Below are 14,946 nucleotides of genomic sequence, written 5' to 3' on the forward strand. Positions count from 1 at the left end.
TGTAATCTGTTCACATCCTCCTGTACCCTTTAAAGCATCTCTAGATTATTATAATACCTCATACAATGTAAGTGGTATGTAAATAGTTGTTGTACTGTATTGTTTAGGGAATGATGACAGAAAAAAGCCTGTACATGGTCAGTACAGATGCAACCATCCTATTTTAATTAGTTTTCCCTCTCCTCTCCTCTCCTCTCCTCTCCTCTCCTCTCCTCTCCTCTCCTCTCCTCTCCTCTCCTCCTTTTTCAGACAAGGCCTTGCTCTGTCACCAGGGCTGGAGTGCAGTGCTGTGATCACAGCTCACAGCAGCCTCAACCTCTGCGGCTCAAGGGATCCTCCCACATCAGCCTCCCAAGTAGCGGGGACTACAGGCATGTACCACCACGCCTGGCTAACTTTTGTATTTTTGGTAGAGACGAGGTTTTACCATGTTGCCCAGGCTGGTTTGGAACTCCTGGGCTCAAGCAGTCCACCGACCTCAGCCTCCCAAAGTGCTGGGATTACAGGCATGAGCCACTGTACCTGGTCCCAAATATTTTCAATCTGAAGTTGGTTGAATCCACAGATGTGGAACCCACAACATAGAGGACTGACCACACTTAGTTTGACTATAATTTTCAACAAACTCCTTTATTGTTTTTCCTTTTTTTTTTTTTTTTTGAGACAGACTCTCGCTCTGTCCCCCAGGCTGGAGTGCACTGGCATGATCTCGGCTCACTGCAAGCTCTGCCTCCTGAGTTCACGCCATTCTCCTGCCTCAGCCTCCCAAGTAGCCGGGACGACAGGCGCCCGCCACCACGCCCGGCTAATTTTTTGTATTTTTTAGTAGAGACGGGGTTTCACCGTGTTAGCCAGGATGGTCTCAATCTCCTGACCTTGTGATCCACCCGCCTCAGCCTCCCAAAGTGCTGGGATTATAGGCGTGAGCCACCGCGCCCGGCCTTGTTTTTCCAAAGGAAAGGTTGTTTCTTATGGAACCACCACTCTCCTTTTCCATTCATTTTCATGGATTTACTTAATCATTGAACTTAGTGATTCTTCCCCATTAGTGGCAGCTCAAAGAACTGAGTTGCTGCCCCAGGGGCCTTTCCTTGGATCTGCTCAGAGACATTGGTTTCAGAGGCCAGGGTCTGCTGTCCCCTTCTTGTGCAAATACAACTGGCATAAAGAGGTCTGGGACCGAACAAGAGCGCCTCTTAGTGGAGGGCACAGGCTTGTACAGGCAGTGATTGCTCAGCATGCCGTGAGCATCAGTCTGCCTGGTTTACAGAGACACAGAGAATGTGACTCAACCCTGAGAAGGTTGGGTAAGACATTCCCCACTAAATCCGTCTTGAGTGGGTGAATACAGGTGGACTGGGAAGGGGCACTGCTTCTATAAACAGCCACTGCGCCCAGTAGTAACAGGAACACATTAGCACATGTTATGGCCCAGGCATTATTCAAAGTACTTGGCATCTATGAACTCATTTACTTTTCTCAGAATACTTACGAGACAGACATGATTAGCATCCCTATTTCATTGATGGTAAAACTGAGGCCCAGAAAGAAAGGTCAGGTAACATGCCCAATGTCACACAGCTGGAAGACAGCAAAGCCATGATTTGCAATGCCAGAGGGCAACCACTATGCCACAGAGCCCCAGGTGTCAGGCTGCCTTGAGATATAAATTTTGTTCCCCAAGCATCCATTTGAGCAGCTTCTTGGTCCTCATCATCTGTGGGGGGCAGGATCCACTCTCTTGGGAGAGGGTAGACATACAGACACAAAGTCCTGAACCTGGACCAGGTTTGGCCTCCTTTCACAGGCTGTGTGCAGCTGCTAGCTTTGCCTCTTTCCTGGAAGACCAGGATGGGCACAGTGCCAACTCTCAGTCCTGCAAGCCTAGACCAGCAGCCATCAGGTAAGATTACGGCCACTGCCCTAGTGCCCTATCCCATTGCCGGACACAGCCTTTGGGGCCCAGCCTCAGCTGCAGCGCCCCAGGATCCCCCTCGAACTTCTCAGCTCCATGCCACTTTCACATCAGGTGATCACAGCAAGACAGGGAACTCCAGGGGGAGCCCTGACCAGGGGCAGTGGAAGAAGAGGGACGGGTGATATGTCTGCTCACCCAGAGAGCCCAGCACCAACCTACATGGACCCAAGCTGAGGTGGCAGAGAGGAGGGCATCGGAAGGCAGAGCCTGGGAAGAGATCCTGCTAGGAGGTCTCAGAGAACCTCTGCTGTAGGGACTACAGCCAGGGTTAGCAAGCAGGAGTCAGGGAGAAGATGCCTAGGGGCAGCCACATGACCGGTGGCTGGGATGGGCAAATGGCTCCTGGGGCACAAAGGTACAATGGGAAGAAGCTGTGCATTCCCATGCTGTAAGCGTCTGCCCTGTTTCACTCACCAATCCACCAGTGGGCATGGCCACTTTGCTGTGGGTGTGTGGAGCATTTGGCAAGTCCTAGTAGGGAACAATCTTTCTTGACTCCCATAAACCCTAAGAAGGTGTAGGTCAGGTAAGGTTATGTCATGCTCAGGGTCAGGTTCCAGCCACAGCTGAGGGCTGAGGGGAATGGGTGGACGTGGGGCAGGGAGCTGGAAGAACACTCGAGAGATAGCAGGTAAATGAGACATGGCTTTACTCAGCAGCAGCTCTCTTACACAGCTTTCTCAAACTAGCTTTCTCATTAGCAGCTGACTCTCACACCGTCTGCCCTGAGTTGGCTGCTTAGTCCGGTGGCCCCTACGCACAGCTGTGTGGCCAGCTCTCCCTTGCCTTCAGGGTCAGCAGCTTAATTCTTTCTCTCCCTGGGCACGGGCAAGCCAAGCTGTGTCCTGGCTCCCCTCTGTCCTGGCTCCCCTCTGTCCATCTGCAAAGACAGACAGGTCTTGCTCTCTCTATTTCTCTAGGTTCCCGTGCACCCGCCATGTCAAGCTGTGTTGAGCTGAGCCAAGCCCAAAGAGACATGTCCCCCATACACAGCGTCAACAGGGCAGTTATACCTTTTACAGACAATAGTGGTTTACAGCCAAGTATGAACTTACACAAACAGGTTTTATAAGAAGTGGAGGTGTGCACCTGTGCACCAGACTCATTGAGTCATGCAGGCCTGGATATCCCCCTCTGCCTATTCCTTGACCAAAGCACATCCAGGTACCTTACAGGATACTAGAACCCAAAACCAGGAGACTTCCCCAGGGAACCCAAGTTGGTCAGGGGCAGTGTTTGCTCTTGAACTCAGGTGCTAAGGCCATGTCCAAAGCTGACATGAAGTTGTCACACACAGTGGCATCGGTGCCACACTAATGCCAGGACTGAGACACCAGCCTTTATTGGAAGACACAGTTCCCCCCTTTCTGGTGAGAAGGCAGCCTGGAGGGGGAAGACCTGGGCCCCAGCCTTCTTTGGTCTGAGATCTCAGCGGGCCTGTGTTTCCTTCCTCAGCTCCAGTGCCACTTCAGTCTCTGCTGTCCCTGCTGATAGGAAGAGCGACAGCACAGCAGCCCAGGAGGATGCAAAGGCAGACCCAAAGGGGTAAGGCATGAGCAGACAGTGCTGGACTTCTGGGGTGCAGAGAGGCAGCTTGGGCTGTGTGTCCATTGGCCTTTGGCTGGGAAGGTGAGGCCAGCAAGGTTTGTGAGCTGGCCTGAGGCACAAAGCAAGGGCAGAAGCCCCAACCGGAACCCTCTGGCTTCTGGGGCCGAGGAGCTTTCCACTAAACTCTGTTGCCTTGGCCAGGAAGTACATCATAGTCAGAAAGGGTCTTTCAGTCAGCAACCACTCTGACAGCAACTGCCTTTTGCTGGAGGCTGGAGCACGCAGACAAATCAGAAACACCGCTGCCCTCCAGGAACTCTCAGGCGGGGGTGGGCAAAGGCTGGTCCAGATTAGAGCAATACATCAGGGCTAGAGCAGGGGAAGGGGGCTTCATGGGGACTGTATGTAGCTGGGTGTGGTCAGCGATGAGTGTCCTTGTCGGGGAGTGCTGGAAGAGGAGGCTCAGTGAACTAGGTAGGGCTTGATTGGCCTCTTGTACTGTGATATTGGAGCCTACTGCGTGCACAGCCCTCTACTCACAGTGTCTCATATGGTTCTCCTCACAGTCTCTCAAAGGTTTATGCCTAATTACAACAAAACCCAAAAGCCTGGAGCCTAGGTCTCTGTGCCTCCTGGGAAGGACAGTGCTCTGAAGAAAACAGCCGCAGCTGAGATAGAGTGACGGCGGTGAGGAGGGTACTACTTAGCTGGGTGGAAAAGGCAACTCAGGCGAGCTCCTCTAAAGAGGAGAAGGAGCCAACTCTAGAAAGAACACGGTGGAGAGAGCTGTAGATAAGGAACCACAAACCAACTAACCCTGAGGTGGGAACATGCTTAGCATGTTCCAAAGGACAGAGTGGCTGGAGCTTGGCCAGTGAGGAGAGCCATAGATGGAGCAGGGCCTTGGTAAGCCATGATTAAGAGATTGGATCTTATTTCAAGTTTTAAGCCAAAGGGGAGTCTGATGTGATTTAGGTGTTTAAAAGGTGAATGCATGTTTGCATTTTCATACCACATTGCTGTTGCTTTTTTACTTAAACCAAGATGCTGGGGGCTGGGGTGGGCAATGGATATCTAAGGTATGAGGCCTTATTGTATTTCTTTTCTCATTCAAATTGCACTGACAATTAACAATCAGTGAAAACAATAGCTGACACCAATACTGTGCTGTGCTAGGTGCCTTACAGCCTTCCCAGCAACCTTGTGAGATGGGTAAGGTGGGAAACTGAAGCACAGAAAGATTAAGTGACTTAGCCAAGGCCTTACAAGTGGCAGAGCTGAGTTCCAAGGGAAGAGGCTCTAAGAAAATCCTCAGGAGAAACTACGAAAAACTAGTTTATGAAATCTTGTCTTTGGAGCCTAGTCTCAAGACCCAGAATCACTAACTTACAGCTGGTTAACATGGTTAACATGCTGTCTGATCTCACCTTAATTCTCCCCAAACGTGGAAAAGGATAAGGCTTCTTATTATGCAACTTGACAGAGGAGAAAATTGAGGGACTCACTCCTGTGATGAACACACTTAGGAACAGAGCCCAGATCCAGCCAACTCTAGAGCCAGGCTCACACTACTTTCCTCTGATGTTTAAATGTCTGCAAAATCAGAGGTGTTTTTCTTTTTTTTTGAGATGGAGTTTCACTCTGTCGCCCCAGCTGGGGTGCAGTGGCGTGATCTCAACTCACTGCAACCTCTGCCTCCCGGGTTCAAACGATTCTCCTGCCTCAGCCTCCGAAGTAGCTGGGATTACAGGCATGTGCCACCACGCCCAGCTAATTTTTATATTTTTACTAGGGATGGGGTTTCACTACGTTGGCCAGGCTGGTCTCAAACTCCTGATATCAAGTGATCCACCCATCTTGGCCTCCCAAATTGCTGGGATTAGAGGTGTGAGCCACTGTGCCTGGGCAATACAAACTTTCTTGATTACAGTGTTTCACAACTCTGGGGCTGTACTTGAGAATCACCTAGGAAGTACTGAAATACACTGTTGATGAAAAAGGCCATACTCTGTAAAATATTTGAAGAAATTCTGAGCCAAATGTTAGGACTATGACCCATGACACAGCCTCAGGAGGTCCTGAGAGCATGTGCCCAGGGTGGTTCAGTTACAGCTTGGTTTTTTATGTTCTAGGGAGACATAAGACATCAATCAATACATGTGAGGTATACATTAGTTAGGTCCAGAAAGACTGGACACCTCAAAGCTGGGGGTGTGGTGGGGGTGGGGTTCCAGGTCATAGGTGGATTCAGAGATTTTCTGATTGGCAATTGGTTGAAAGAGTTGTTATTCTCTAAAGACCTGGAATCAACAGAAAGGAGTGCCTGGATTAAGATAAGGGGTTGTGGAGACCAGGGTTCTTATATAGATGAAGTCTCGTAAGTGGCCGCCCTTAGAAGCAATAGATGGCCAATGTTTCTTATTCAGACCTTTAAAAGGTGCTAGACTTTCAGCTAAACTCGTCAGATCAGTAAAAGTCCTGGAAAGGGAAGGAGATTCTCTACAGAATGTAAATTTCCCCCAGGAGAGACAGCTTTGCAGGGTCATTTCAAAATATGTCAAAAAATATATTTTGGTGTAAAATACTTCAATTTCTTTCATTACCTGCTCTCTGTCATGTGATGCTATACTAGAGTCAGGTTGGAATTTGGCATATTATTGCTTCAAGGAGTCTGTTTTGTCAGTCTGAATATCTCTCTCAATGTTAATACTGGTCAGTTGGGCATGAATTCCAAAGGGAGGAGAATATATTAAGGCATGTCTGACCTTCCCCTTTCTCATCATGACCTGAACTAGTTTTTCACGTTGTGTCCCCTTGGCTGAGAGAAGTGTCCATTCATTCAGCTGGGGAGCTTATAATTTTATTTTTGGTTTACAACACAACAAAAACTTTCCGAAGTCCCAGGTAGAGATTTGGATTTTATTTTTCTGGGGTGGGTCTCCATCACGTGTGTCTTTTTCAAAGCTCTCCAGTTTATTTTCCTTCCAGGCTATGTTGAGAACCATTGTTCTCAGGTAGTGGTTCTGAACCAGGGGCATCTCCCAAACCCTCCAGCCTGCTACGATACAATGTCTGGAGCCATTTTTGGTTGTCAAAACTGGGAGTGGGAGACACTACTGGCTTCTTATATGCAGAGATCTGGGATGCTACTAAATCTCCTACAGTGAACAGGATAGCACCTGCCCCACATCCCCCAACACGCACCATAGAATTATGGGGTTCAAAATGGTAATAGTGCTAAGGTTGACAAACCCTGCTCTAGAGCTTTGACGATCTATTTGGGGAGATAGAAGGGACGATAAAGAAAAAGGGATGGCACAGAACCACACCCGTCGCCTTCCCCGGAGTCTGGATAGCGGGTGCAGGACGTGTGCGCCTGCGCGAATGCGCGCTCGCCACCAGCGTACGCGACGCGTGCGCGCCTGTGCACCTCGGCGAGCACGCGCCCGTAGTGAGTACGCCTGCGCAGGCCGCCATTTCTTGAAGCCCCGAACTCGGTCGCAGTGCCCGCCGGGAAAATGCGACTGTCCACAAAGTGAAATGGCCGACCGGGACGAGCTCGGCCTCGGCGGGGATTCTCCTGAGGCCATGCCCGTGCCGGCCGCCAGAGGTCGCCCGAGGATCACGAATGGGCCCGAGGAGCTGGCTGCCCCTTCCCCCGCGCGTAAGGTCTGAAGCCGCGGCCGGAGTGGCCTTGGGGTGACCGCGCGGGGACCGTCGCCGGCGGGAGGAAGCGCGGTCCCGCGAGGGGCCGAACGGGGCTCCTGCGGCTTGAGCTTGTTTCGCAGGGAGCCCTGGAGGCCATGGCCTCTGGGACACCGGACACGGGTCGTCAGGGCTGCCCAGGGGGAGGGGGTGTGGACGTGCAGACAGGGAGGGCAGCTGGACCCTCCAACCACGCTGGGCCCTCGGGCTGACCGGGGCTGGTCTGTGGGGCTCAGTGAGGAGGGACTTCGTTCCCTAGGAGTTTGATGAGGGAGTGCCATGGGGGTGGCGTCATCCTGAAATCTTGCAGGACAGTGGAGCCTTACTTTCCCTAGGTTACAACACAGTTTTAACTGTCCCAAACTGTGGGGACTCTGCCCTATTCCACCTTGGGCCGCTCCATCACACTGAAGGGAGAGGCGGTATAGTATAGTAGTTGAGAGCCTGGACTCTGGTGCTTTGGGTTCCAGTGCAAGCTCTGTCACTTACAAGCAACGTGACCTTGGGCATGTTACTCATCTTCTCTGTGCCTCAGGTTCCTCACGTGTAGAATAGTGGTAATCATGCCTCCTACCATATAGGGTTGTTGAAATGGCCAAATCGGTTTGTATATGCAAAGCATGTGGGACATTTAAATCTGCCAGCTAAGTGAAGCAGCACCAGACGAATATCTCCTCCTCTCAGAGGTGTTCAGGGACACCTGGAAAGCTAACTTTACCAGCTTTATTGGTTTGATTTCATTTGACATGACACGATATCTCATCTCCTTCCTACTAAACTTTTGTCATCAAATTTTACATCTGGAACATGCTGTTTTCCTCATGATGTTGCAAGCATGGGCTTCTCAAGTTTCTATTTTTTCTGCATGAGGATCAGGTGAAGTTTAGGCACCACATTTCCTCACCACTGGCAACCGTTGTTGGCCAGTGGAGGAGTCTAGTGGAGGCAGTACAAGAGTGGAAGTGTCAGCTGGGTGCAGGTGGCTCATTCCCACCTGTAATCCTATACTTCGAGAGGCCGAGGTGGGAAGACCACTTGAGTTCCGGGGATTGAGATCAGCGTGGGCAACATAGTGAGATGTGGTGAATGAGCCACCTGCACCCAGCTGACACTTCTACTCTTGTATATCATATATATGATGTCTATCATATATATACGACGTCGTATATATATGATGTCTATCATATATATGATGTCTCTCATATATATATATATGTGTTTGAAACAATGTTTCAGTTCTGTCGCCCCAGACTGGAGTGCAATAGGGGTGATCTCGGCTTACTGCAACCTCTGCCTCCTGGGCTCCAGTGATTCTCCTGCCTTAACCTCCCAGGTAGCTGGGACTACAGGCACACACCACTGCACCTGGCTTATTTTTGTATATTTTTGTAGGGATGGGTTTTTGCCATGTTGCGCAGGCTGGTCTCAAACTCCTGACCTCACCTGATCCACCCACTTCTGCCTCCCAAAGTACTGAAATTACAGGCGTGAACCAGTACGCCGGGACTCCAATTTTTTTTTTTTTTTTTTTTTTTTTTTTAAAGAATGGCAGTGTGTAGATTATGGTTGTGTTAGGAGTTGACAGTGGCTGTACTAGGCTACTGGATCTTTGGTCCAATTACATTCAGAAGGAAAAGCTTCAGAGAAATTAATCCCAAATCCAAAGTCCCGTTGGTCACCATCCCCTGTGTTACCTTGCCTATCTCTAACCACTTGACTTCCAGGAAGTTCATGAGGGGCTCGGACAGGATAGCTGGGAAGTAATTCCCCTGGATGTTACATTGTCCAGCAAAGCTTCCTGTGAGTGTTTGCCTAAGATTTCCTTTTTATGACGCACATAGGTCATATCTCCCAAAATCACAGTGGCCCTGCCACAGGCCTAGGAACGAAGAAGCCTTGTTCATCCATTTGTCCCTGTGTCACAGTGGAGCCCAAATTTCTCTTTGGGGAGAATCCTGGCTCTATCCACAAACTTGGTGAGGGCAACCTCTACTAGTGTATTTCTACAGAGGACGTGGGACAGGACGGGACTCTTGATTAAATCCATAGTAAAGCTAACTCAGGGCTACCACAGTAGGGAGACAAGCTCTTCAGGCCTTGTATGTTTGTCTTTGGCTCAAGCAAGCATGTCACTGACAGAGATTGAGTGGGTGTGTCAGGGCACCCTGCTGGCAACCCTGGGACTGGTGTTACCTGTGCAGAGCACTTTTGGATTTGCATGGGCTGCAGCAGACCCTAAGGGTGGAAGCAGCACAGAGAAGCACAGGCCCAATGGGATGGTTCCCCACAGTTACTGTGTGGCGTCACACTCACTTGCCTGCAGTTCTGCCTGGTGCAGCTGGAGGTGGCAATTAGCTTGTTGTACCTGCTGGAGAATTGTAGTCCCCTCGACCTCCACCTGAGGCTGAAGAATCATATTGCTTTCAGGGCATACTTTCCAAAAAGTGTGGCCTCTGTTGGCCTTGTTATTCCAGCTTGAAGGCAGGAAGCCTGCCTAGACAAAGTTAGCTCCTATATACAAAGAGTCCCAGGGTAGTTTGTAGCGTGTTCTTGTCTCGGGTTAGCCCCCACCAGCTATTGAAGGCAGGCTGGTGATGTTGGGAAGGTTATATTCAGAGTGAGCTAGGATCGAGGTGATGGCGAACTAGATTTTCATTCTGAAATGCTGGCCTCACTCTCTTAGTAGCCCAACTTGGTGTTTGCCCCTGGCCTAGTAGACTCTGGAAGCAGTACCTTGCACCTCGGTGTGGGGCTGGTGATGGCAGGGGTGTGGAAGTGGAGGATCAGCTAGCAGCCTCTTTCCCACGGTACCCAGATTGGAGGGTGCAGCGCAATCATGGGGTGAGGCCAGGGAAGACCCCTGAAGAGCTCGATGCCTGAGACATCGGGGGGAAGCCCCGTCCTTCTTGCTGGATTCAGGGGTGGCAAAAGACAAAAACTGGAGGGCCAGGTGCAATGGCACATGCCTGTAATCCCTGCACTTTGGGAGGCCAAGGCAGGAGGATCGCTTGAGACCAGCCTGGGCAACATGGTGAAACCTTGTCTATACAGGAAAAAAAAAAATACAAACATTAGCTGGGTGTGGTAGTGTGGACCTGTAGTCTCTGTTACTCGGAAGGCTGAGACAGGAGGATGGCTTGAGCCCGAGAGGCAGAGGTTGCAGTGAGCCGAGATGGTGCCACTGCACTCCAGCCTGGGCGACAGAGTGAGACCCTGCCTCCAAACAACAACAACAACATCGGAGGCTTCCTCTGTTACACATGGAGGCCTGTTCAGTGAGAAGGGAGCAGCGATGCTGGGCTCCTACCAAGGAGGAGACTATCTGCTCCCTGGAATTGGGGCTGTGCCTGGCTCCTTTCTGCCCTGCTTTCAGGGATATGAGTCCCTCCAAGTCCACAGGAGGTGACAGCCAGCTTGCATCCTGGGGCTGAGGCAGGATTAGTTTCAGAGCACTGTTTTCATAAGGGTGCTTATTCTTCTTCAGGGCCTTGGCTGATTATGAGGGGAAGAGTGTGGCCACCAAGGTCGGAGAGGCCTGGCAGGCGAGGCCTGGAGCCCCAAGAGGTGGCCAAGGAGACCCAGCTGTACCCACTCAGCAACCTGCAGATCCCAGCACCCCAGAGCAGCAGAGCAGCCCCAGCGGATCTGAGCAACTTGTTGGACAAGAGAGTTGTGGCAGCAGGTAAGGGCTGAGCTGCAGTGGGCTCTGCCTCTAGAGCCAGTGTTTTTGTTGGGGTCTGCGACCCACATAGGAACCACTTCCCCACACCCCGTGCCAATACCCGACACATCGCACACCCAGGCTCCTGTTCTGTGAGTGGGTCATGGTGGGGATTCAGTGCCATCAGGCTTCTTGTGGCTCAAGGAGCTGGGAGGGGACTGTGATAGGAGGATGTGTCTGTCCGCAGGTGTGAGAAGCCCTGGCTAATTCCCGATGCATGGGGCAGGAAGGAAGGCTGTCTCTCAGAGTACAGGTGCTCTACAGGTGGGGGTCCTGGGCAGAGTGAGGGCTATTTGTGTGGGTAAAATGCCATTGTCAGAGAAGGACAGAGTGAAAGAGCAAATAAAAAAGAGGGTAAAAGTGCAAAAGTGACAGAGTGAAGCAGAGAGATAGAGGCCAGAGGGAGAGAAAGGGAGCATGTGTGAGCAGGCATGAGAGAGTGACACAGGATGTGACTGGCCAAGTGTTGGTGTGTGCCAGTGTGCATGAGCAAGAGGACAAACGTGCCTGTTACTGGAGCTGACCATGTGGCATTGGTGTGAGAGTTTCAAGTCAGGCTCTCTTGAAGGCATCTTGCCTGTCAGCGCAAACACTGCATGTCCATGCAGCTCTGGACACGTCAACAGGCCAGTGATTCCAGGGGTGCAAAGCAAACAGTTTCTTACACAAGACAGAAATGCAGAAGGACAGAGCTAAGACTCATATAGCCCCGAGAGAGGAGCTGGTGGAATCCAGCAGGGCATCTGCTGTGGGGAGCAGGTGGAGCCTGGGGCTCCTTTTGCGGGGATGAAAGAAACACAGTCATCTGCCTTCTTTGCTCTGGGGCTTCTTGTACCACAGAGGTTCCATAATTATTAATAGTTAGATAGGAGGTTATTTTTAGGGCCTGGCTCAACTGTTAGATAACAAGTTTTACCTTCTAAGAATATCTAGCCCATCTTGTGACTTTCTGTCACATTGTGTGGCTTCTAGAACTAGTCAGTGTTCCATGCAGAAGGGGTATAAAAAGTGAGGCTTGTGGATGAAGGAGGAGGTGAGTGGTTCTGGGTTTTGTTTTCGTTTTGCAGGGGGAGTGTCAGGAAAGGCTTTCTTTACACGGAGAGTGATGTTGGAGCTGGCTTTGGAGCTGAGGGAGATTTTGCCAGATGGATGTGCTTGGGAAGGCATTCCGAGTAGAGGCTCACAAAGTGTATAGGGAACATCACAAAGGAGGGTTAATCCAGCCTGGCTTGGCAGGAAGCACTGAGTAGGGGCTGCGCAGGCACCTGCTCCTAGGCTGAGGAGTGTGACCCACATCCTGAGGGCCCTGGGAGCCACTGATGGTTTTCCTGCAGGAGAGTGCCACAGCCAGACTTGAGTCCAAAGAAGATCCCTCCATTGCCCTGTGGAGGACCAGGCCAGGGGAGTTTACGACAAGACAAGGCAGGAGGCCATATTGGAGACTGTTTGCTTACACCAGGGGCGAGGTGATAAGGCTGCAAGTATTTTTGACTTATTAAAGGTAAAAATGGGCTTGGCTTGGTGGCTCACACCTATAATCCCAGCACTTTGGGAGGCCAAGGTGGCAGTATTGTTTGAGCCCAGGAGTTTGAGACTATCCTGGGGAACATAGCGAGACCCCATTTCTACAAAAAATTTAAAAAACATTAGCCAGGTGTGGTGGCACATGCCTGTAGTACCAGCTACTTGGGAGGCTGAGGTGGGAGGATTGTTTGAGCCTTGCATGTGGAGGATACAGGGACCCATGTTCCTGCCACTGCACTCCAGCCTGGGTAACAAAACAAGATCCTGTCTCCAAAATAAAAATTAAAAAAATACAGATAACAGTGAGGGAAAAGTGGTAGCCAAGGTTGCTCCCCAGATTTCAGGGCTAGGCAGTTGGATGGGTGGTGACAGGAACTAGCTGAGGGTAAGGAGTTTGGGGGCAGGCCTGCTGAGAGATGCACAGAGATGCTAAGGTCATTGGGCCATGCCGAATGAGAAGTGCCTGTAGGGGCTCCAGCCAGTGATGTCCAGTAGGCTACTGAGTAAACAAATCTGGAGTTGAGCAAAGATCTGACCTGGGGCTAGAGAGCTGGGAGTTGTCAGCTCATAGGAAGTCACTAAAGAGAATGGATGAGGTTGCCTGGAGAATGCCTTTGGAAGGCAGTGTGTACAAAGCATGTATTCTCGGCTTTTCTCTGCAAGCTTCCAGGGCCACTTGTCCAGCCAGGCCCTTGGCTGGGTGGGTAAGTCCATGTGGTTCAGGGGTGCTGAGGGAGCCTTCCTTTTGGGATGTACATCTAAAGCCACCTGCTTCATCAGCTTACATTTATCTCCATTTTCTGCTCTTCTTTTGTCTCAAAAAGAAAAAAAAGAGGGGATATTAATTATTGATCCCCTAAAACCCTAGCTGAATATATAAAATGAAAAGAAGTAAAAATATGAGAGAAGCAAAGGCAGATGGACCATAATTTTGGAAAATAATTCCAAAAGGTCTTGAGGAGGAAGAGGAGCTACAGAGAGGTATTGAGAAGGAAAATTTTGGATAAATGGAAGAATCAGGAAAGACTACTGTCATGGAAAACAAGCCACGCTGAGCTAACTTTCCAGTGCTCTGTAGATCCTGAAATAGGCCCATCAGATTTGGCTGTGTAGAACTCAATGACTGCCTTGAGGGAAGTAGGTTGGGGCAGTGGGAAAGGCTGTAGTTGGATTATAATGGATTGAGGAGGGAGCGGAAGATAAGCAGGTGCTGTTGATGGGGTACACACTCTGAAACTGGCTGTGACGTGATGGATGTGGGAGGGGTGAGCAGATAATTACAGCTACAAGATAATGGGGAAGGTTTCCTATAGGTGAAAGCAACGTGTCTATGTTAGGTAAAGGCTGGGCAGAGGGTGCCTACGTGACCAGTCCCCGATAAAATCCTTGGACTCTGAGTCTCTAATGAATTGCCCTGGTCAACAGCATTTCACACTTGTTGTCACAACTCACTGCTGAGGGGAACTGAGTGAATCCTGTGTGACCCACTGGGAGAGGACTCTGGAAGCTTATGCCCGGGTTTCCTCAGAAATTTGCCCTGTGTGCTTTTCCCTTTGCTGATTTTGCTTCGTATCTTTTCATTATAATAAACCATAGCCTTGAGTGTGATGATGTGCTGTGTCCTGTGAGTTCTTCTTGTGAATCACCAAATCCAGGGATGCTCTTGGGGACCCCTGACACAGATGGGCAGGATCAGAACTTTATGCCATAACAAGGACTTTAGATTTTCTTTCGAGGGCAGAGAGGAGCCAGGAAGGTTTGAAGCAGGGGAATGATGCGGCAAGGGTATTGCTTTGCGATGGGGTCTCCAGTGGAGTCAGAAGAGTGGACTGAAGTGGGCAGAGTGGAGCAGGGAGAAGAGAATCCTCCATGGAAGAAATGATGGGGCCTGGACTAGGGGACTAGCTGTGGAGATGGAGACAGGACTGTAAAATGAGTAGAAGAGATCCCAAATTGGATGACAGGTAAGACGTCGTAGAGCAGTGAGGGAGAGGGAAGTGACAATTTAGAAAGCCACATTTCTGGTCGAGTGACGGAGTGGAGTATGTGACCCCTCCTGGCTTAGGTGGTGGCCAAAGTATCTCTAACCTGCCTCTATACTGCCTGCCACTGACTGAAAAATTCCTGGTCCATGGAGATCCCAAGCTGACAAGGGCACCTGAGGCAAGCCTCTGGCTTTCAGGTGGAGGCCCTGCCTAGGCTGGCCTGGCTGGATTGCCCGGGCACACTGTGCTGTTTTGCTGAGGCAGACAGCAGCACTCTGCAAGTGCTCCTCTCCTGTTCCTCTTAGTGGTCTAAATCCTGTAGCATGCTGGGGTGCGACTGTAGACAAATCCTCTTTCCGGGCCACCTGGGGTTCTCTATTTGCAGTCTCTGGGTCTGGTCACTGGCATGGCATCTCAGTAGGCTAGGTTCATCAGGAAGGGTAGACTATGTCATGGCACCTGATGGGCAGCATTTAGAGTCTGTG

At 50.6% G+C, this 14,946-nt stretch overlaps 1 protein-coding gene across 9 annotated transcripts in view; it reads left to right on the top strand.

Moving 5' to 3' along the window:
- The window catches only part of ZNF185 (zinc finger protein 185 with LIM domain), a 61,704-nt gene that overhangs the window by 19,950 nt on the left and 26,808 nt on the right, over positions 1 to 14,946 (top strand). For 5 of the 9 annotated variants that reach the window (XM_003271869.3, XM_012499129.2, XM_003271871.3 and 2 more), the window contains 2 exons: positions 3,434 to 3,523; positions 10,716 to 10,913. In XM_003271869.3, coding sequence (XP_003271917.2) covers positions 3,434 to 3,523; positions 10,716 to 10,913 — 288 coding nt within the window. Of the gene's footprint in view, positions 1 to 1,807; positions 1,904 to 3,433; positions 3,524 to 6,984; positions 7,196 to 10,715; positions 10,914 to 14,946 lie in introns of those variants that run through there. The other 4 variants (XM_003271868.3, XM_003271867.3, XM_030807252.1 and 1 more) reach the window with 3 other exon arrangements.

This window comes from Nomascus leucogenys, chromosome X (assembly GCF_006542625.1).
Source record: "Nomascus leucogenys isolate Asia chromosome X, Asia_NLE_v1, whole genome shotgun sequence".
Lineage (NCBI taxonomy): Eukaryota > Metazoa > Chordata > Mammalia > Primates > Hylobatidae > Nomascus > Nomascus leucogenys.